Raw genomic sequence first — 21,040 nt, forward strand, 5'->3', positions numbered from 1 at the left:
GGAACATACCCCCTATGAAATCCAAAAATATATGTGTTGTGATCCGGACGATGCAATTACCTGTCCAAGGTCGAAGTGTTTTCAAGAGGGAGCTGGCTTGTGACATTTTTTTTAACGGAGCTCACAGTACACAGTCACAAAAAAGTATTAAGTGGTAACGGTATGTAAGATATACAGTAGCTAAATGGCCTTCCATTTTAACATACGTCTTACTAGAAATGTTCTTTTTAAGAAATGAACTTAACTTGTGAAACAAAACCATTTTGATAATCAGTAATGTAAGTTACAACATTCATATTTTACATCTAATGTCTGGTCTGAGTTATCCAGTTACACAGATTTTTTACTTATTATTATTATAATAATTATTATATTATATTATATTATATTATATATCTTAATTTTTTTAAACGCGACTGTTTGGTTTTAGACATTTGTTTCCCTAACATTTTCATGACATATTCTTCCGGTCCTTGGAATAATTTCCCAGCAGCCTCTGCGGCGTTTCTCTCTTTCCTCTGTGCTGTCTTCGTAGAAGACAGCCAGTCACACACCGATTGGTGAGTGAGACAAAAATCTATTATCATCCTGTGCAGAAAACTTTATAAATATTGTCAACAGATATACACGACCAGCTATGATGGCATCTTGAATTTCTATCCTATTATTTAGGGAGATTTCTTAAAGATCTTATTAAAAAAGGTGGATCGCAACCAAGTTCGCTAAAGGGTACACTGGTCAGCAACTGTTCACGTTACACATCTTTCATAATTTGGGTTTAATCTCGTGCGAAATGAGCTTCACACATTAGCAACTGAACGTGCAGCAGAAAATTGGATCTAAATTTAAATTGAGAGCATTCGGCATACGAGGTTGTCTGGCTGTTGTGGTTAGCGAGCAATCTAGCGATTTAACGATTTCTAGTTCTAACGTATTATGGCTTGCTAACGTTTACGAAATAGATCGTGTGGTTTGCTTTCCAGATATCGACACATCTTGTCACACAGCTTTTTAGCTAGAAAACAAGATGATCCAAATGTTTAGCGTATTTATATATGGTTATGGTTGATCTACTGAGAGGCTAACTAGTAAATTAGGTTCCACTTGAGTTTCAGAGGAGTCCCGTCTCACAGAACTGACGTACTATCTGCGACAATGATTTATTTCCTGTAGCCTATGTTTTCTGCCCCCGTTTCCCCAGTGTTTACGTCACAGTATGAGGGATAAAAGACTTTAGACTTTAGACTTTATTTTTTGCATACACATAAAGCGTAATGATGATAAAGCAGACCGTGCCGCCGGGTAGAATCCTGGTATTATGAGACCAGCTTTAAAGTATTGTTAGTGGTGGTGAAGCGATCGGTTGATGTCGGTAGCAAAATTGTTTGCCTAAATCTGTCTTGTTTGGCTAAAACTGATTCAGAGGAACTCAGCTGAAGATTTTGTGAAAATGTTGGTGATTTTGGATGTATTTCTGACCTAAAGGCACCATGGCAGCCCTTAGACCTCTAACCAAGCCTAAGATTGTCAAGAAAAGGACAAAGAAGTTCATTCGACATCAGTCAGACCGCTATGTCAAGATCAAGGTAAGCTCCTTGTCCAGGTACTTGTCATTGACCGGTGCAATGATGATGAAAGAAATTGTGATTACAACTCCAGAAACATTCCTGCTGTATAGCTTGAAACAACCTCCCCAGCAGTAGGCGTCACCACTTCTGAATAGGTGCCTTTACTTTGTACTGGTATGTACTGTATAGCACTGATAGCAATTGTGTTTGTCCAATAGAAAAACTGGCGCAAACCCAGAGGTATTGACAACAGAGTCCGCAGGAGGTTCAAGGGACAGATTCTGATGCCCAACATCGGTTACGGTAGCAACAAGAAGACGAAGCACATGCTGCCCTCAGGGTTCAGAAAGTTTCTGGTGCACAATATTAAGGAGCTGGAGGTTCTCATGATGAGCAACCGGTAAGGTCTCAACCTGAATGCTGCATGATCCTTAATGTTGTGGTCATTACCAGAGGATTTATGCCTGTCTTTCAAGTGTTTGCTTCATCAGTTCTAGATTTGATTGCGTGATGGCTAAAGCCTATAACACATTCCACTGCCTCCTTAATCCTCCCTGCAGAGTCCACTGTGCTCTTGCCAGGTAGGACTATAGAGAAAGGAGGTAGAGCACTGCAGAGGAAATACCCATTCCATCCATGGTTCCTGTCATAGCCTGGTGATGGAAGTAAGTCTGCAACAAGACTACTTGCAGATGGGCCTCTGCCAGAAACATCATTTATATCTATACTGAGTAGAATTATGCATTAAAAAAATTAGATATTTTGGTATTCAGTGATCACATTCACAATGTATTAAGAGGTACAACAGACAGCATTCTTCAGAAGCATGGGGATCTATACAAATGCTGTTTGTGCAGTGTTGATTTTATCACAGTTGCATGATTTCATGTAGTAAGGTACTGATGGTTTAGAATTGATGCATGTGATGATTAGGTAAGGCTGTTGAAAGTAATGGGTTGAAAAGCAGAGGAGCACGTTGTGTGACATTTGGGCCAAAATTGGTACCATATATCAAATGAAAGCTCTTGATACGATCTGTGTAGGTCTGCTGGGAAAAAGAGACATTCTGAAATGTCACTTTAAATGCATTGAATAACTTGAGAAAATAAAGTCCCACTACACTTCTCTAAATTTAACAAAATGACAGATGTGTTTGTGCCAGTATGGCGCAGGTGACATTTTAACCACATTTCTGATGTTTTTTTTATGTTTTTGAAAATTTACATACACATTTAATACTGTTCAATCATAAACATAAGTCAGAAAACATAAGCATTTAATGTAGTGTTTGAAACACAGTGAACACTGTAAGTCAAAACTTTGCTTTTGCTCTCCTGTAAAATTTTGAGAATGTCAGTCACAGCCCTCTGTTTCTAAACCCTTCACTTTTTTCATCTTGGAAAATGCTTTCAAGGTGCCATGACTTCAGTGCTAGTTAAGGCTGTAACCACAAAGTAAAAGTGCTTCCCTCTTTTCCAATAGGACCCATTGTGCAGAAATTGCCCACAATGTATCTTCTAAGAATAGGAAGCTGATTGTGGAAAGGGCAGCACAGCTGGCCATTAAAATCACCAACCCCAATGCCAGACTTCGCAGCGAAGAAAACGAGTGATCGTGGCCGTCTTTGTACTTTCATTGTTTGCTGAATAAAAATGTTAAAATACCAATTTTACGTGTCTTTTGTTTAAACACAAGCCCATGGGAAGGTGTTGTGTTGGACAGCAGTTTTCTCCACTAATAAATGAACACACCGTGACAACACAGGTTGGCTTCAAAATATAGGATTTTATTAGGATTGTTCAATGTTTGTAAGTAAGGGTCTTGTAGACCCATTGTATTTTTCACTTAGATCTTTTTTGTTGAAAAAGTTAATCAAATGGTGATCTGTAACTGACTTGCTGTTTTATTTATCATTTGGCTAAAGTCATAAAAGTTGGAAGTATGTGCTGATCAAAGAATGGGAGAAAAAATCATGTTAAAGAGCTATAGATGAGTAATCAGTTTAAGAGTTATACAGTATAGGGCATAAGATGAGTCAGTAAAAGGTAGCCATTAAGACAGCCTAAATGGATGGGGCACATATGAATACAAACTAAGATGAAATGGCTTTTTACTAGCACAAATGCATCTTTCACAAAAGCACAGGCTTTTATTTTAATTCTTAAACGGCACCACTACTAAAAATGGAATACATGTAATATAATTCCAACAAGTACCACCCAGAAGGGAAATTCTTTCATTTTAAGCATTTAATTTTAATAAATACTTTGACATAATTTAGCTGACAATTGAAGGATTTTCTGAATGATGAAAATGAGTAGTACATTGTGGGGAGAGGATAAGTTGGAACACTGTAGTGTCTAGCTGGTGTCCATAGTGTCTGTCAGGCTGGAGGTGGAGGTAGCGTCCCTCTGAATGCTCTCAAAGATGGAGGCCATCTCGGCATTGGAGCGGATCTGGCTGGCGAAGTCGGCCATGGCAGGGCTCTTCTCCACCTCGCTGATGGAGAGCAGCGCTGCGACAGCCCTCATGGCGGAGCGCCGCAGCTCCTCTTGCTTCTCAAACTCCTGTTTCACAGACCCGGCCTTCACCTGCCGTCACACATTTGCACATGGGATTGGCTTTCAGGCGGGTGAAAGCATAGTGGTGGCTGCTGTCATGCCACAACTCGCTTCGCCAAAGATAAAGCACTTTTTTTCCCATGCAGTTTTTCTTGCTACGTGAAGGGAAGTACTGGTACTGCAGGTTTGTGCTGATTTGCCTCCTGTTGCTTCCTCAACACAGTGAGCCGATGGGCACTTCTAATACCAATATAGCTACTTTTGCTGTCTAAATAAAACCCATAAAAGGGTACATAACCTCGCACTATGAAAAGAATTGATATTTAGACAATGGAAAAGATTAAAATAATTGTAGGCTTACATAGGCTTGTGTGCCATTCAGTTAATATCCCTTTGATGTCACATGACATGTATATAGGCTTTTATTTCTGTGGTTATGCCAATTCTTCCACCCAGTCCAAAAATGTAAGGCATGAGAACTTGGAGTGCTGTCAGGATGCAGGTGTTACCTTAGTGGTGCATGTGGCTTTTAGTGGCTCCACCAGTCGGTCCAGTCTCTGCACGACAGCGCTGGGACTCAGAGTGGAGAGTCTGGCTAGCATTATAAAGGTCAGCATCTGAAACCAAAAGTTTACACCCAATTTAATTAATTGTAACTTTGCATTCTAAAATGACCACACACGCTGGATTGATTTAGCTGCCACACTTGTGACAGATTTCTTTTTTCTTTTCCCCCAATTAGAGAGAAATACTTTAAAAGTACACAGTGTAGATATGTACAGGATATTTATATGGACCCCTCTCTATTATTTGTTTCATCAATGGTCCAAGTTTAAGTTATTTTGATGTAGAGTACATAACTAAAAAAAAGCATTTTGTGATATCAATATTGGCATGTATGCACTGTACAGGACAACAGACATCTGCTGCCCTGCCTGTTCATGTTTACCCTAATGTCATAATGATCCTTCAGCCCCTCTTCCACATGGTTGAGGTACTCGAAGATGTCCAGGCAATCTAGGCAGCTGTCTAGCAGGGTGTACATGCACTCAAACGCTGCCTTCCGCACATCCAGTCCATCATCCACAGTGTGTTTGAAGGGGCCCATCTCCACCTGGAGAGGGAGATTACATTCATCCACAGCAACACAACTCAGCTGTGTATTAGATTTGCCCTCCTCTGTTGGTAGTTTTTTTTTCCAGGTTTAAAATGTCAATTCATGTAAACTGTTGTACACAACTGTAAAAGTATATTTTCGTAGACAATGGAACAATCAATAAATCTGACACTAAAAATGGTTAATCAAACCAATTCAAACCTGACATCTTATTGTAAGTTTTTTTTTCATTAATTATATGATTGATTATGTTAAAACTAATAGATAACAAAAGGTTTGACATCCCGATTTGACTAAAATGGCACCATCAGTACAGTACCTCCCGGATGAGCTCTTTCCTAATCTGGGTTTCAGTGTAGAGGTGGGGGAGCACAGAGCCCAGTAAGCCGCGGATCAGCACTGGCTTGTTGTGGGCAGCCGAGTTGAACATCACCAAGGCAACACGGCGAACGTTCAGGTCTGGGTCCTGCAGTGTCTTCAGGAAATCACCTGACACGGGAAAACAGCCTTTTCAGCTTTATCACAACAAGACAGTAAACATGAAAGGCAGTTATTGCAATCTGAAACAACTAAAGCAATCCATCACAACTTTTACCTATGCAGCCTTTGAGGAGTGCATCTATGGGCTGAGGCTGATCGACAATGGTGAACTTAATGGCTGTGACTACAGTGCTACGGGCATGAGGGGATCCTGAAACAGAAAGAGACGTGACTTTGCTGTCAGCTACACAGAGGCAACGTTATCTCACATTTACTGATGATGCAGTAGTGCTCTCATTACCTGAGGACAGCTGCTTTTTGAGCCGGGGCAGGAGCTGTGAGGGGTTGACCAGGGTTAGCTTTCCCAGGCACTCAGCCACCACGTTACGGGTGCCCTCCTCGGCACACTCGCAGTGCTTGAAGAGCAGGGCCCAGATCTCCTCCACATGGGGTTTCAGACTCTCAGCTGAGGAGGCACTAATCACCTCCTTCAGGGAGTGCAGCAACAGGTATTGCCTCTTGGGCTGGCTGCCAATCTCTTTCAGCATGAAGGGAAGGTATTCCTCCAGGTTCCCCACGCAGATGTTGCCCAGGGCACAAGAGGCGGCTGACTTTATCTCCTCATTAGGGGAGGAAAAGGCTTCCAGGATGACGGTCTTCAGCTCCTTCTGCCCACCCAGGTTTGTCGAGCGGCCCACCTCCCCCAGGCAGAGGAAGGACAGGATCCTCGCCGAATCTGATGACTTGGCACTCTTTACTTCCTGGATGAAGTTTGTCACCATTCCCGAAGCTTCCTTAGGGCACGCAGAGGAAAGAGCAGCCACACATTTAGCTACCGAGTAGTAGGACTGCCTGTGCACAGGCAGGGATTCTGTGGACTTCTGTGACCCATAAAAGGGACCCGTAAGAGCTTTCAAGAGTTCATTGAAGCCCATGTTGCTGGCTTTAGTCACCACAAGTGCTTGGAGGAACTCCAGGATAGCACCAAGGGCCCCTCCCTGCAGGAGCGGAGAATGGATCAAAGTGAACACCTCTGGCAGAATAGAGGCACCGATCTTGGACAGAGAGGAAGGGCAGACCTTGGCCATGCAGGTAAGCAATGTAAGGGCCATCTGGGACACATGCATGTCACTCTCGCTGATCAGGGAGGGAAGCTCGTTCAGCACCGACTCTATCATTGGGGGCTTGAGGCTGTCGCTGTAGTTCTTCACCACCACATTCAGGGTGGTCAGAGTGCTCAGCTTTAGTGCGCGCTGGTTCTTCCGTAAGAAGGAGCCCAAGATCGGAACGCCCTCAGTGAGGACCGGCCTCAGGTCAATTTTGAGGGGAGAGGCGGCTACTAGGGTCAGGGTCTTCACCGTGGTCAGCCTGGTGATCTCGTTCTTAAGCCTCTCCAGGAAGATCTGCAGAGTGGGTTGCAGGTCTCCACCCAGCTGGTCTCCTAGATGACAGACTATGTAACCCATGCAGGATATGGCTCTCTCCTTCACCTCCTGGTCGATGTCTGCGGCTTTGAGCCTCTTTAGGGTGCCAGTAAAGAGGTCCTTTACATAGGGTTTAGCATCGAAGGTGGAGGGGGTAGGGCTCTCTAGAGGTCGCATGATCTTCACGATCTGCTGAGTTACCAGGAGTGCCTCAGAAGTGATTTTGTAGAAGGGGTCTTCAATACATGCCACCACTGGGGGCAGAATGACCTTGATGTGGGGGTGGAAGACCGCTGGAGAGTGATTGCACAGCAGAACGTGGAGAAAGGACAGAGCGTCAATCTTCATGTTGGAGGAGGTTGACTTGTCTGTGAGAGAATATACAATACCTGTGGAGACAAACACATTTTCTATAAACTAATTGTACAGAGATTGTTGGTTTGGTTTTATTTTGATATGGTAATTTTACCCCATGGTGTTCCCTTTCCAGTGCAAGTAATACAGTGATTTCTCTTGGAATTGGAATGAAAATAGCATGCTCTGTCGTTTCAGCGATTCACTTTTTTTTTTTCACTGAACTGCTCAGGGTTTTGCACTGCAAGATAATGAGTGAACTTTAGAGCATGAAGAATGTGAATTCTAGTTTGCACAGTCACCAGGGATGAGAGCAGGTATGTGTTCCCCCAGGGCTCCTGGCAGTACATTTGCAAGTTCTGCGAGGAGGCTGAAGCAGCCCTGCCTTGACTTCATGCTTTTCTCTTTCAGCTGTTTGTGTAACGCCTTCACAATGCTGGGAACCTACAGAACAAACAACAGTGCAGAAACACTAACTACAGCACAAATTAATGTTAAACAAACACACTAAACATGAAACATAAAAATGAAAAACACAATGGATAATTCCAATATTCACCGCCTACAGCTACAAAATTTTGTAGGAATATGAAAACATAGAGGAAGCTAAAAATTTCTGTTCTCTATTACTAGGTTTCATCATGGTGACCTCTGAGAGACCTGTGCTGAAAAATTTCCTCCAAACCTGCTTCTTGAGTAGGGCGAGTGAGGGGTCCTCCTTGGTTCCTGCATCGCTGACCGTCAGACACCCTTGCGGGAGCCGAGTCTGCTTAAGGAGGGCGATGAAAGCCAAGAAGATGTCAGTCTTGACGTTCTCCTCACGCTCCTTGAATCGAGCAACCAGATTTGGGGACACAGACCCATAGAGTTCCACCAGCAGATCCCTCCGAGTGCTGATCACGGCTTCTAGACACTTCACAGAGGAGCGGCGCACCTTCCAGCTCATGTCATCATCATCGCTGTATTCATCGTCTGACTCTGCAAAAGAGAGGCAGAGTGGGGGGTAGTGAAGCAGGTTTTAAAGGGAAGGATAAAGGGAACTGGATAACCTTTTATATGCACCAGTAAGAAAGAACAGAACTATTACTGGATTTATTAGTTGAGTCAATAATTGTTCTCTTGTTCATGTGTGCTGAAATATTATGTGTATAAATGTTTCATTACATTAAATCACATTATTACATTAATTAACATATACAGGCCAGTATTTTCTTTAACTGCAGCAAACATTACACCTCCCACTACGTAGGTGAATAAATTTCACAAAATACATATACATGCCACCGGTCCCTTACAGTACCAGTATGTCTTTGCAGACAGTTTAGTTATTTACACATAATACACAACACCTTGATCCTCATCCTCTCCATTCTCAGTGTCCATGGAATCGTCCTGGTCGTCATCAGCATCGTAGTTATAATTGGGGTCGTAGGTGATGTACTTCAGGCACAGTTTGATGACCGTGGGTATGTGAGGTGACATCTCCTTGGGACACCTTTGATAAACAAGTATCATGGTATATGGTCCTGTGATTTAGGTTAAGCGTTCCACATTCTGTATATATTCTTCATTTTGGCATAAATTAACTGAATGCATTAGCTGAATGTTTTGGTTCATGAAATTGCTGAAGGACAGACCAGCTCTACAAGCTGCTTTACCTTCGGACAAATGCCTCAAAGGCCTGAAAGCAGTACTCCCTCAGCTCATCGTCCTCCACGTTGCAGAACTTCACCACCATTGGGATGATCTTCTCCAGGTGCTCACCTGTGACACAATTCATCAGAACAGAGTACAGCAAAGCCTTTTTTATTCTGCACAATAATGCCCTCTGTTGGCCATTTTGAAGATCCTGGCCCAGGTTCCTGATGTTGCAGGCTTAATTTATCATATGATAGTAGTTACTACAGGGATACAATCTTAAGGAACTTTAAAACAAAATTAAATACAGAAACGCAATTTCATAAATTAACCAGTGGTGATGGTGGCAGGGACTTCATATTTCACACTATGACACAGAAATAGCTCAGTTAAATGGCAAGATTCTGACAACTACTAATAATACGTTTAAAGGCTCCTAACCCTCTCACTTACCATAAAGTAGCATTGGTGAAGCAAACCATTAGACCAAAAATCATCAGTATCCTACGTCTGAACCACAAAACCTCAAAATCCCTTACCCAGACATGTAAATACAATCGCTGACATGGCTAGAAGGAGGAATGAAGTACCTCCACCATAACCCCATGCCTGCCTTACCCACTCTGTGCCCTCCCTGCCTGCTGACTGTGGCCAGGCATTGGATGTAGGTGCGGGTGGCAGAGGTGGGCTGGCTACGGGACAGCTCGGACAGCAGATGCTCTGTCAGCTCGGTGAAGAGGGCGGTGCTGCAGCTGGGCACTAGGTGGCCCAGGGCGATGATGGCCCGCTTCCTCACTGCCAGGCGCTGACTCATCAGCTGGGGGAGCAGGCTGCTCAGGATGGAGGGGTGGAAGCTGACCAGAGTGCTGCTTAACCTGCAGTCAGAGGAAGAGCCACGGTCAGTGGTGTCATGTCCTGTGGCTTCAGGGGCTTTGGGGATGTGACCTAAGGGTCAGTGACAGGTAAGGGACCTGCAGTGCAGCAAGGAAGTTGATAACATGCAGTGAAACTGGATCCGTGCTGATAACAGACAATAAATCTGGTCTTTTACCTGCCCAGCATGTCAGACAGAATGTCCAGGGCCTCCAACTGCACAGACACGTCGTCCTGCTTCCCCATGGCCCCAATCAGCTGAGACGTGATCTTTTTGCAGACGTTTGCGGTAAGACTCAAGCCTGTGTTACACACAACACTGTCAGTGACGTTCCTGGGCTGTATAACTGGTACTTCTGGTATTTCTTTCAGCACAACAAATACAAAAAGGAACCTGGAGCTAAGTGCCTGGATGCCTGGATCTGGAACAACAACTTTATCAACGGATGACTCAGGCAGTCATTTGGCTGGCAGATGCAGAGAAATTTACAAAGGTTGCAACATAATCAACACAGTGCTTGGATGGTGTTTTCAGTACAGATAAATGTAAAGACTTTTCTCACCTGTGGAGGATGGGGGGAGCTCAGCGATAACAGTCTTCAGCCCCATGCTGGAGATGTCTCTGAGTTGTTCTTTGTCAGACATCATGTTGGTGCACAGCGTGTCCACCATTGTCTCTACCTGATACTCCTTCACTTTGCTCACAAGTGGACCCAAACTACAGAGTACACATGCGCAACAGTGTAGAAGAGTTAGAGAAAAGGGAAATTGTACATGTACAGTAAGCTTGGAGATTCAATGGGATATCCTTGAGGTATGCAACTTAGATCATAGCTGTATAAATTGTTTAGCATATTCTACATGAATACATAATGTACATTAAAAACAGACATTTATTTTTAAACCTCAGAATATCAAACACAAATATGTATCATCAAAGCAAACAAAATACCCCTGAATATCATAACTCTCATGGCCTTAAAAATAAAACCATGTCTAACTGAAAATCTTGACACACCAAACTGATCTCAACAGAAGACCAGAGGGTACATGACCCAGCTGATGTCATTCCCTTGCAGGGGACTGGTGACGGTGCAGATGTTCAGATGGTGATGTCTCCTCACCATTTTACAGCCAGATTCTGCACCTCTCCGTTCTTATCCTCCAACAGCTTCAGTAGCATGGCTACCACCTTCTTCTCACTGTCCTCGTCCAGCTTGATGGAGTCCTTCTGCAGCTCCATCATCAAATCATTGGTGGCCATGAACCTGGCAGTCAACACAAACACAGCAACAATCTGCTTGAAGCTACCTGGCTACGCATAAAAAATAAATACCCCCAAAATCCACATATAATTATCATATTCTACTGTGTCACACTTGTATACTTCTACTGACCTTTGGTATTTTAACTTGAATGGATACACTTAAGTTCTGTTGTGCTGGATGTCGCATCTAATGTTAAATACATCTAATGTAATGTAATTAGGAATATGCACATTCATGGCAGGGTTAAGGGCAGCCAGTGCCTGGATTTTACTTATCCACACTTAGATGCATTAAAGTATTTTTGTTGTGGTAGTCATTGCTAGCTAGGATTTGCTGTTTGCCTGTGGTGTGCTTATAAAGCCAAATTTTATTTTTAGTATGTCTGGTGTTGTCTTTCACCAAAGATCCTTCCATTATAAGGGCTAATCTAAAATAATTTAAAGAGTGGCATATTGTATCAATAATATCATTATAATTCAGTGAGAAAGACAAATGTCTCTTCCCCTTCTTCCTCTGGGTGCACTGAGCAGAAACATTTACTATAAATACCAGAGACTTGTAATCACAATAGGTATAGTATCCCTTTCAAAAGATGAGTGCAGTTTCCCTTTTACAGTAATTATTGTAATATTTGAGTTGAAATTGAAGTGTGTAAAATTCTAGTCCTACCTTTATCAGAAAATGATGCACATTAACAGTTAGAGAAAAATGTTATTGAAAATCAACTCACATTTAACAGCTTGATTCAGTGAGTGTCACAGATATGGGAGGAGTGTAGTTTTGAAACCACAATAAAAGCGCTCAGCATTCAAAATATCTAAACTTGCATATTTGATCCACTTGTCAACATCGCAACTGAATTTCCCGTAGTATCACTGAATAAACATGAACAAAAAGATTGGCTAGCAAATCAAGTTAATTTCTACCACTCAAACAATTCAACCATATCAGTATAACACAAATGTATTGGGTGGGTTGTACTGTTGACACACTGGACTGCCAGCCCATGAACAATTTATTTTAGTGGCATAATGCAGCTGCCCTGTGACTGATTTTCAAACATGCAAACTAACACACTGTGTCTTACCTAAAATCTTTGTCAGTAGATGTCATTTTCTCCAGCAGGTTGGAGATGTGATAGGACACGTTTGTCATCCTGATTTTGTTTTTAATGTACAAATAGAGAGTAATGAATATGTCCCAAAATCAGAACTTTTGAAAATGGAGAGGAGTTTAACGGGAGAACATGGCGAAAGACAGGGGCAACAGTGACGCTCCGGGGCCAAGAACAAACTTGGAAACATGACACTAGGGTTGCGATATAAATAGATGGAAGCTAGAGTAATGTGTTTGTTGTGCTGCCGCCAAGTGGAATTTATGCTCAATGCAACGAAAGTCAGACGGAGTTTCAGCCGGAACTACGTAATCGTCGAACCTTGTTGCAACCCGGTGTAAAGTTCGAAACGTACACGGAAAGGGGGTAGGAGGCGGGTGGTGGATTTGCCACGTCGGAAACAAGGGAAACTGCTACTGGAACCAAAATTACATTGAAAACGTGAAGAGGAGCGGTGACAGTGAGACTTATTTCAAAGCAAACAAGTCGTTCTTAAGCAGCATTATTGGCTGTTTCCAGCAGAAATATGGTGAGCAAGTTAACGTAACTGAAGACTACCATCGCCGTCCTATCGCTAATGACTGTACCGGCAACTGCGCCGGACCTGTGGGGCTTGTAATCAGGGAGAGTGCTCCGTGGCTTGTTAGCCAGCTAGCTAGTTGTGTGTGCATATGTTTTCATTTCTGTTGTTTGACTTGCTAGGTAGTTAGTTTGCTCCCAAGCTAATTTTAATGTGAAACATCCTGATACAGATGCCACGTCGTAGCTATCTAGCTAGCTAATTCCAGGACAGAGCAAACACCGCGGAGCTAACTGAAGTTCGCTGTATTAGCTAGCTAGCTAGTTGTCTTGACTACCTAACTACCAAGTGTTTTTATAATGCAACTCGCCAGCACTCTATTCTTTCACATAAAGTTGTAAGAAGCGGTGTTTTGTCTTGACAAGCCTAATCATGAGTGGTTGCTAGTTAGCCGATGAAATGCTTATAGCTGGGTGGCTAACTAATATGATAATCAGTTTGCTTGGTAACTACCTTTCCAAGTAACAGAAGCGCTGTATTCTCACTTTATAGTATACACATACAACAATATAATGCTAACTAATCAAACGACTGCTTTCATGCGTGCACACAAGTACAACCAAGATCAACATCACAATTCCCTACTTGATTAAACCTACATTACTCTGTGTTCCTTTACTTTCAGGTTTCAGTTATCAATACTGTGGACACGTCCCACGAGGACATGATCGTAAGTAATACTTGTCTGGACCCTGAGCTATGTTGCAGCTATATTGTAGTTGAAACTGTGTCAGCGACAGTATAGGTATAACAAGATGTTGTGCAGTTAACAACGAACGTATAGTGCATGATGTACATGACTTTCTGTCCATTATAGAACTGAAATTTACTCTACACTAAAGGTCTGATCTGCAAAATCAGGAGCATATCAGATTTCAACCTTTGTATCATGTCAGTGGAAGTACATTATCTTAGCATTGTGCTGATAATACCCCTATCAGCAACTTCCATATAAAAGCTTGTTCCAGCAAAGTGATGACCCTGTTTGTGTTTCTCCTCTTGTTTGTAGCATGATGCACAGATGGACTACTATGGCACAAGGCTGGCTACATGCTCCTCAGACAGATCTGTCAAAATCTTTGATGTAAAAAATGGAGGCCAGATCCTTGTGGCTGATTTGCGAGGGTGAGTGCTGTGCTCTTACGCGTAAGTTCATTGTGGCAGGGATGTGCTCTGTGCTCTGACTTGGGCTGTATATTGACGGATGTGTCCCTGCTTGATCTTTGCCTCCTGCAGACATGAGGGTCCTGTGTGGCAGGTGGCCTGGGCTCACCCCATGTACGGAAACATCCTGGCCTCCTGTTCCTATGACAGGAAAGTGATCATCTGGAAGGAGGAGAATGGCACCTGGGATAAGATGTACGAGTACACAGGCCACGACTCCTCAGGTGAGAAGCAACACCAGACTTCCAGTACAAGCGTTTATTTTTCCAGACAATTATTTTGGAACTTTTCTTCATTTTCTTTTCTCTTTTCCCCTATTGTGATCCTTGTGAGGCTTTGGTCATGTTGGTGTGAATGTCATTTTAGTCAGCGTGCCATTCACCTTGACTTTACATCTCTGTATGTGTCCACAGTGAATTCGGTGTGTTGGGGCCCTTATGACTTTGGGCTGATTCTGGCATGTGGTAGCTCGGATGGGGCCATCTCCCTGCTAACCTTTTCCGGGGATGGCCAATGGGACGTCAAGAAGATCAGCAATGCACACACTGTGAGTACATCACTCTCATATCTTTTTCTGAGTCCAGGCAGACAGCTGGTGTCTTAGGTATTTCTCACTTGGCATTCAATGTCTGTCCTCCAGTGTGTTGTATGACCTTGTCCCTCATCTGAATCTGTAGTTGAGATTATGTTATAGTTGTGCATAAATGAGTAACAGAAATATTATTAATGTAATATATTGATTATATATGTTAACCATCCTTGCATTGATCAAGGCTACTGAGGTCTCATTTTCACATTCCATGTTGTCCTCTTTCCTAATTCAGCATTTAATTTATGATGTTTCACATCCAACAGTTTAATCACATCAACATCTGCTGTTAGACTGTGAGCTAGCAAGTCATGCTGAGAGTCAAAGAGACAGAAAAATGCAGCGATATTATGGCAACGAATGTTGCTTTTCCTTTGAAGTCAGTCAGACATTCTGGGTTTTTTCCCCTGTCAGATCGGCTGCAATGCGGTAAGCTGGGCTCCAGCAGTGGTGCCTGGGAGTCTCATAGACCAGCCGTCGGGACAGAAACCCAACTACATCAAGAGATTTGTGTCAGGAGGATGTGACAATCTCGTCAAGCTTTGGAAGTGAGCATTGCAGCTTAAGGATCGTGTTCTGTGTTGTTTTGAGCGGTGCCTCCTTGTTCCAGGCAGTAAATGATGCACATCAACTCAATTGTTCCGTGTTTTTCCCCAAGGGAGGAGGATGGACAGTGGAAGGAGGACCAGAAACTGGAAGCTCACAGTGACTGGGTACGAGACGTGGGCTGGGCTCCCTCCATAGGTCTTCCAACAAGCACTATTGCCAGCTGTTCCCAGGTAAGCATCATAATAGTACTGGGGTTAAAGCCTCTTCATTTACACTCTTTTCAGCCACCCTGTTGTTTTTTAAAATGTTTTTCTTTGGAACAGAATAGTTATGGAGCACTTCAAAAGGTGCAGCACAGGACAGTGAATGTAAATACTGAAAGTGCACTTTCTTTAATTACTGTGCTGTTGACATTTTTATACACTGCACTCAAGAAGTCTATTTTTTACTCAAAAAATGTGCGTGAGTCTTTTTCATGTATCAATCTACAGACTGTTCTTAACCCTAAGACGTATAACAAATGCATTCCATTTAGATAGAAGTATGTTGATATCCTCTTTATGATTTAAAAATAATTTCCTGCATCACGAGTTAAGAACATACTCTGAGCCTAATCTTTATTGGAAACTCTTAAAATGCAATTATTGTAATTGCTATGGTAGATCTGAACAGAAAATTTAATTTAATTAGGTCTATATTTGGGTAGTATTCTGTAAAGAACTGGATATGTTTCAAGTTATTCATGGGATGGCTATCAATGGCCCTGTTCAATACGTTTTTGGGAGGCAGATTATTAACAGTATTGGGTACAGGCACACTAACTAATGTGAAGGCACATGGATGGTGAAACTTGGTAGACAGGTAGGAAGCATTTCATGTTGCCAGGAAGGGCAGTATATTTAAATGTATTAATTTTTCTTATCCAGAGTGACTTACAAAAAGTACTGTCCTTTTTATCAGTGTTTAGAGACTGTTAGATTGTTAGATGTTAGTCAAGCCTTCTTCCAAAAAAGGGATGGAAGTCTGCTGTATATTTCCTTCTTTTTTAACTCAAGGCTGCTTTGGCAATTCTGCATTCTAAAGCAAAGATTTAGATTTTTTTAATATGTCAAATTTTACAAATATGACATTATGAATAACAAAACCAGCATAAGTAACCATAGTGGGAACTCATACTCCTGATATTGAAGAACTGCAGCTGGTGACTTCGCTCATAGCTTAGACGAGCATGAATTAGAAAGCCATATAGATGTGTAATGTGTCACAGTTACATTTTCATTCAGACTGTCTAGTGCAAAGAGTGACGAATGGGTCAGGCTGCTAGAGCACAGCTGCTGCATTTTCATTTAATTAAATGTTCCATCCGGGGTGACGGAGAACAAGTCTGAAATGTCTGCTCGTTCCACCCCTCTGCCTGTTAAGCCTGGGACACACTGCCTGATTTGATCACTGCTTCAGACCACGTCATTTAAAAACCTGTGGGAGCAAGCGACATGCACTGCATGATTGAGTGGAACAAAGGAAATTACAGCTTGCAAGGTTTTGGTCTATCATTGTTTATTTTATGCCCTTGCCTTGATAAAGAAGGTAAAGGACTATTTTAATGGTGTTTCTTTAAGACGTTCTTATTAATTATCAGCAGTTCATCATTAAATTAGAGGGAACAGGAGAACAGAAGATTTTGCCTACAACAAGCTTCAATATGATTATAATTAGGTCTGTCCATTATAGCCTGGGATATTATTCATAAAACTGATTAATTTCCACACTCATACCTGTGGCAATATCAAAACCTGTTGCAAGTGAATTGTTCTCACCAAACTTTGGAGGGATGCCAACAAAATCAGTTTGGTTTTTGAGCATGTAGGTCACCCTTCTATTATAACCATGCATTGAAAAGGGATTTGCAGCATAAATACTAATGTAATAAGCCTAAAATTCTAATTGGATTCTACTTTCAAAGGACTGTACAGTTTCTAGACTTCATGAGGCTTTCTTTTCCTTGCTTTTGTCTCCTAAACTCTTTGACTATGACTGTATGCCTTTTCTAAACTAGCACTTTCTTGCAATGGGGCAGGTTCAGGCCGGATGTCACAAAATAAAGATGTACAGAACTGCTCATGTAGCAGGCTACATACATTAAGTTGGTACTACTGTTTTTTAGGGGACAGTGAGCAAACTAGGGGAGGACAACTGCTTATGAGCATTTGTAAATAATAGAACCAAGAACAGAGATGTGTAAGTGACAAGGATAAATAATAAAATATCATAGTAACAGCTGGTTGTAAACTTTAAAAACTTTAAAACAAATGGAGTATGAATGGCCCTCTTGTTCAGTGGTCCACTGAGCCCACATTTCATATTTGCCCAAAGGGCAGTCATGTAGTCTACTGCAGTAAACTCGTTGGTTATTAATTCCTCACAGCAGCATATTAAGCATGCTGAATATGTGAGAGCCCCCAAAAAGGATCACCCAATCCTGTTAAATCACGTTAGAAAATATGACAACTCTGCCGGGTGAAAAATTGCCACATATGATAAAATCGGGCAGTGTATCCTGGGCTTTAGTTATTTTGGCAATGGACATTTTGGAGACGTTTCAAACAAATGTTTTTTGGGGGATTTTCACAAAGGGTTTCTCTTCAGACCACTGGTCCTGTATTGCAGTGGCATAACTTATATTCAAACGTGTTGAATGACTTCAGGCTATTATGGGTGTGCAAAAAGCGCCTAGTGTTTGGTTTTCTTACAGTTGTCATAATTGTTGTGATGCTAGTACTGGGAATTGTCATCACAGTAGCAGGTGTTGTGAAGGGAGAGTCGCTAACCTCAATGACCTGGGACATTCTGGGCTCTGTTAAATGTGATGCTCTGCATTGTGACCTCAGGACGGCAGGGTGTTCATCTGGACGTGTGATGACCCTGCGGGGAACACCTGGACAGCCAAGCTCCTGCACAAGTTCAGCGATGTGGTGTGGCACGTCAGCTGGTCCATCACAGGGAACATCCTGGCTGTCTCGGGAGGAGACAACAAGGTGAGACGTCATTCAGTCTGTTTGGTCGTGACTACAGGGTCACTGTTTCTCAACTGTGTTGCTAATGGGTGACGGGCATCTGTCCAATCAACTGATCCTCAATCTGAACATCCGTCCACAGAGCAAAGGGGTCGGTCTGTGCATGGGGAATCCAATTATATCTGGGTTTATCTTTTTGGAATTATCAGAAGTTAATCACGATCATGGTGACTCAGATTGAATTTTCCACACATACTCTGGTTGTGCAACCATGTAATCATTTACTATACGCCATGTTCAGGGATGGTGGGTAAACAGAATTAAAAGCTCTGTGAGGAAAAGGATGTTAAAAGTAGCAGCAGAGGTTAATGAGTGTTTTGCCGCATCTCTTTAATGGTTTTATGTCATTTGTAATTAATTAGAAAGTTGTAGGATGTCAATTTTTAGTATTTCCTCTGGAGCCTGAAGCTAACGATGCAGGAGGAATCTGAACTGTGAGGGCAGCAATCCATGTAGTGGCATTCAGTACCTTGAACGCTCTGATAGTCATTTTTAATGATGGTGAAAAACCATCTTTAATGGCACTCAAAAATGAAAGCATTACTTTGAAATTCCACTTATCTGTTAAACAGATTGATTTCTGCATATGAAAAGCTTATTGGTCTCTTTGTGATCATGCTGGGCTCAAGGATGCAACGACAAGGTGTGCTAGAAGTTTACTGCAGAAGAGTAAATGATGTGAAGGTTTGGTTGGAATGCAGCCATACATAGTCATGCACTGATGAGATTTCTTTGGGGATATTCAAATGCAATGTTTGCTCTGAGAATACTTTTCAGTGTTGAGACGTGATTGATATGGATTGCCCAAAGCAGGCCTGGTAATAATGAGAGTTCCTGGCTTCAAGGCAGTGTAATGCATTCTGGAAGTTTGAGGCAGGGAGAGAGGGTGGTTGTCCCATGGGGCCCTTGATAGCCTGAAGTCAATGGGCATATTGAAGACATCTATCACTTTTTCCAGCACTTAGGTTGGCAAAGAATAAGGATTAATAATGACAAAAATAATTTCACCCGGCACTAACTCTGGCTCTGGTGACAGAAAAGTAAGATGCAAGCAGTCTGTTTCAGGCTAAAAGATCCCTCAACTTTGTAATTGATTACAGTGTTTACACAATGAAGCCGGCTCATTACACTTCTGATATGAATCGTGGGCTTTTAACTAGCACACGTACTACAAATTTGTCTGATGTGGTTGGGCTGTGGAATTTCAATATTTTTATTGATCCTGCATCGGGACAGTCAGATAGATCATGATAACATATTCACTCTTCTGTGACCTTGATCACTGTAAATGTGCTCCTGGATTTTCCTTAATGTAATGTGCTATGTTTCTCCTCCAGGTGACTCTATGGAAGGAATCTGTGGATGGACAGTGGGCTTGCATCAGCGATGTCAACAAGGGCCAAGGAGCTGTGTCGGCAATCACAGAGGGTCAGCAGAATGAGCAGTGAGGCTAGAGGGGGGCAGAGGCACACTCTGCCTCTTTGCCTGGACCATGAGGCCTTGTGCCGTATCTACAGCAGAGCGCCTCCGTTCAGTGGAGATGCCTTCTCTCCCACACAGACATTGCTCTTTTATAACTTTTTTTTCTTTGAGTCCCTGTATGCATCAGCAAATTAACCTGGACCAATCCAAGATGCAGATTTGTCTTCAATGTAATCTTGATTTTCCCCTCCAAAGAAAACATTTCATCAAACTCAGATCTATCTTGCCCATCAGATGACTCCATGCAAAACACAGTATAAATAAATTATCTGTATTAAAATGTTTTTCATGGTATTGGTTTATGAATTGTGTTAAATGTACACAGCCTTCTGAAACAGGCTCCAATAAACCTTTTGAACTGAAATAAGAAAAAAAAAAAACCTAGAAGTTGAATTTTGCATAACAATTGAGGAAGCAGGGTTGATTTGACTCATTGTAGCACAGAACTGCTCTCCTGATGTGCTTACACATTCTGAGACTGAACTTTTTTCTTGAATATTGAAATTGCCCAGGAGAAATATCCAGACACCCTATTTAAAATCCAGCAGAAACACTTGACTGAAACAAATTTCTGTAATTTGCTGTTAGGAAATGAAGCTTTACGTTTGCCTTTTCAAAAAATGGATTAACTGAGCTTGGATGAAATCCTGCAAGTGATTTTCCTTTTGGATGAAAGTCAATTCAAGGAAAGTCAAAACAAATCTTTACCCCTTGCAATTTTTTTTAATTTTTTGAAGTGACTTGCCAGTTTACAAAATTAAATTTGAATTCCTAAAAAAAAATCACTTACCTCCAAACAGTTCTCTTGAAAGAGACATATAGTACTTACACCACAGGATATGTGTTAAGTGATTCTTGCTAAGTACTTTGTTACTCTTCTTAGTGCTGGGATTGAGTGTATGCCAGTGGCACTGGTGATGGTTTGTGGACTTCACCATTTGTGATGAAGCTGGCTGATGCTTCAAACATCAGACAAGTTTTATGCATGAGGCACAAGCAAGGCCCCCTTGTGGCAGTTTTTACTTGCATATCTTGCACATCACAACAACCAATTGGTAGTTTGATCATCACATACTGCTGTTTTGACAGGTAAAGAAGGGGAAAGATAATATCTCTCTCTCTCTCTCTCACACACACACAACATATAGTTTGATCGACTAGGCACGGGTAGATGAGAGGTAGTCTTTTAACATAGATGAAACAAC

General features: G+C 42.0%; 3 protein-coding genes across 3 annotated transcripts; 2 read left to right on the forward strand and 1 right to left on the reverse strand.

Annotated features, from left to right (window-relative positions):
• Nucleotides 1–523: 523 nt before the first annotated feature.
• On the forward strand, nt 524–3,235 carry rpl32 (ribosomal protein L32). The gene is made up of 4 exons (XM_036531359.1): nt 524–560; nt 1,486–1,586; nt 1,787–1,968; nt 3,051–3,235. Exons 2-4 carry the CDS (start codon nt 1,491–1,493, stop codon nt 3,178–3,180), a joined length of 408 nt encoding a protein of 135 aa, XP_036387252.1. The 5' UTR covers nt 524–560; nt 1,486–1,490; the 3' UTR covers nt 3,181–3,235.
• A 681-nt stretch (nt 3,236–3,916) lies between these two features.
• On the reverse strand, nt 3,917–12,555 carry cand2 (cullin-associated and neddylation-dissociated 2 (putative)). Its single transcript, XM_036532217.1, has 15 exons — nt 12,371–12,555; nt 11,140–11,283; nt 10,579–10,733; nt 10,194–10,317; nt 9,761–10,017; nt 9,163–9,268; nt 8,854–8,999; nt 8,190–8,482; nt 7,807–7,948; nt 6,028–7,539; nt 5,842–5,937; nt 5,566–5,735; nt 5,079–5,243; nt 4,639–4,746; nt 3,917–4,159 (listed from the first exon to the last, which is right to left on the reverse strand). The coding sequence occupies exons 1-15, from the start codon at nt 12,436–12,438 to the stop codon at nt 3,929–3,931; spliced, it is 3,717 nt and encodes a 1,238-aa protein (XP_036388110.1). The 5' UTR covers nt 12,439–12,555; the 3' UTR covers nt 3,917–3,928.
• Nucleotides 12,556–12,759: 204 nt separating this feature from the next.
• On the forward strand, nt 12,760–20,077 carry sec13 (SEC13 homolog, nuclear pore and COPII coat complex component). The gene is made up of 9 exons (XM_036531648.1): nt 12,760–12,926; nt 13,603–13,647; nt 13,987–14,102; nt 14,214–14,365; nt 14,555–14,688; nt 15,145–15,278; nt 15,389–15,509; nt 18,168–18,314; nt 19,691–20,077. Exons 1-9 carry the CDS (start codon nt 12,924–12,926, stop codon nt 19,799–19,801), a joined length of 963 nt encoding a protein of 320 aa, XP_036387541.1. The 5' UTR covers nt 12,760–12,923; the 3' UTR covers nt 19,802–20,077.
• Nucleotides 20,078–21,040: the final 963 nt, after the last annotated feature.

Source organism: Megalops cyprinoides, chromosome 6 (genome assembly GCF_013368585.1).
Source record: "Megalops cyprinoides isolate fMegCyp1 chromosome 6, fMegCyp1.pri, whole genome shotgun sequence".
In the NCBI taxonomy this organism is placed as follows: Eukaryota; Metazoa; Chordata; class Actinopteri; order Elopiformes; family Megalopidae; genus Megalops; species Megalops cyprinoides.

Bases quoted from the DNA above. Each gene is read 5' to 3' on its own strand.
- sec13 (XM_036531648.1), top strand. The intron at 14,689-15,144 runs GTGAGTACATCA...TTCCCCTGTCAG, and splicing joins AGATCAGCAATGCACACACT to ATCGGCTGCAATGCGGTAAG. The intron at 15,510-18,167 runs GTAAGCATCATA...TTGTGACCTCAG, and splicing joins CTATTGCCAGCTGTTCCCAG to GACGGCAGGGTGTTCATCTG.
- cand2 (XM_036532217.1), bottom strand. From the start codon at position 12,438: ATGACAAACGTGTCCTATCACATCTCCAACCTGCTGGAGAAAATGACA. The intron at 5,938-6,027 runs GTAATGAGAGCA...TTTCTGTTTCAG, and splicing joins CAAAAAGCAGCTGTCCTCAG to GATCCCCTCATGCCCGTAGC. The intron at 4,747-5,078 runs GTAAACATGAAC...TTTTGGTTTCAG, and splicing joins AGGATCATTATGACATTAGG to ATGCTGACCTTTATAATGCT.
- rpl32 (XM_036531359.1), top strand. From the start codon at position 1,491: ATGGCAGCCCTTAGACCTCTAACCAAGCCTAAGATTGTCAAGAAAAGG. The intron at 1,587-1,786 runs GTAAGCTCCTTG...TTTGTCCAATAG, and splicing joins ACCGCTATGTCAAGATCAAG to AAAAACTGGCGCAAACCCAG. The intron at 1,969-3,050 runs GTAAGGTCTCAA...CTTTTCCAATAG, and splicing joins GTTCTCATGATGAGCAACCG to GACCCATTGTGCAGAAATTG.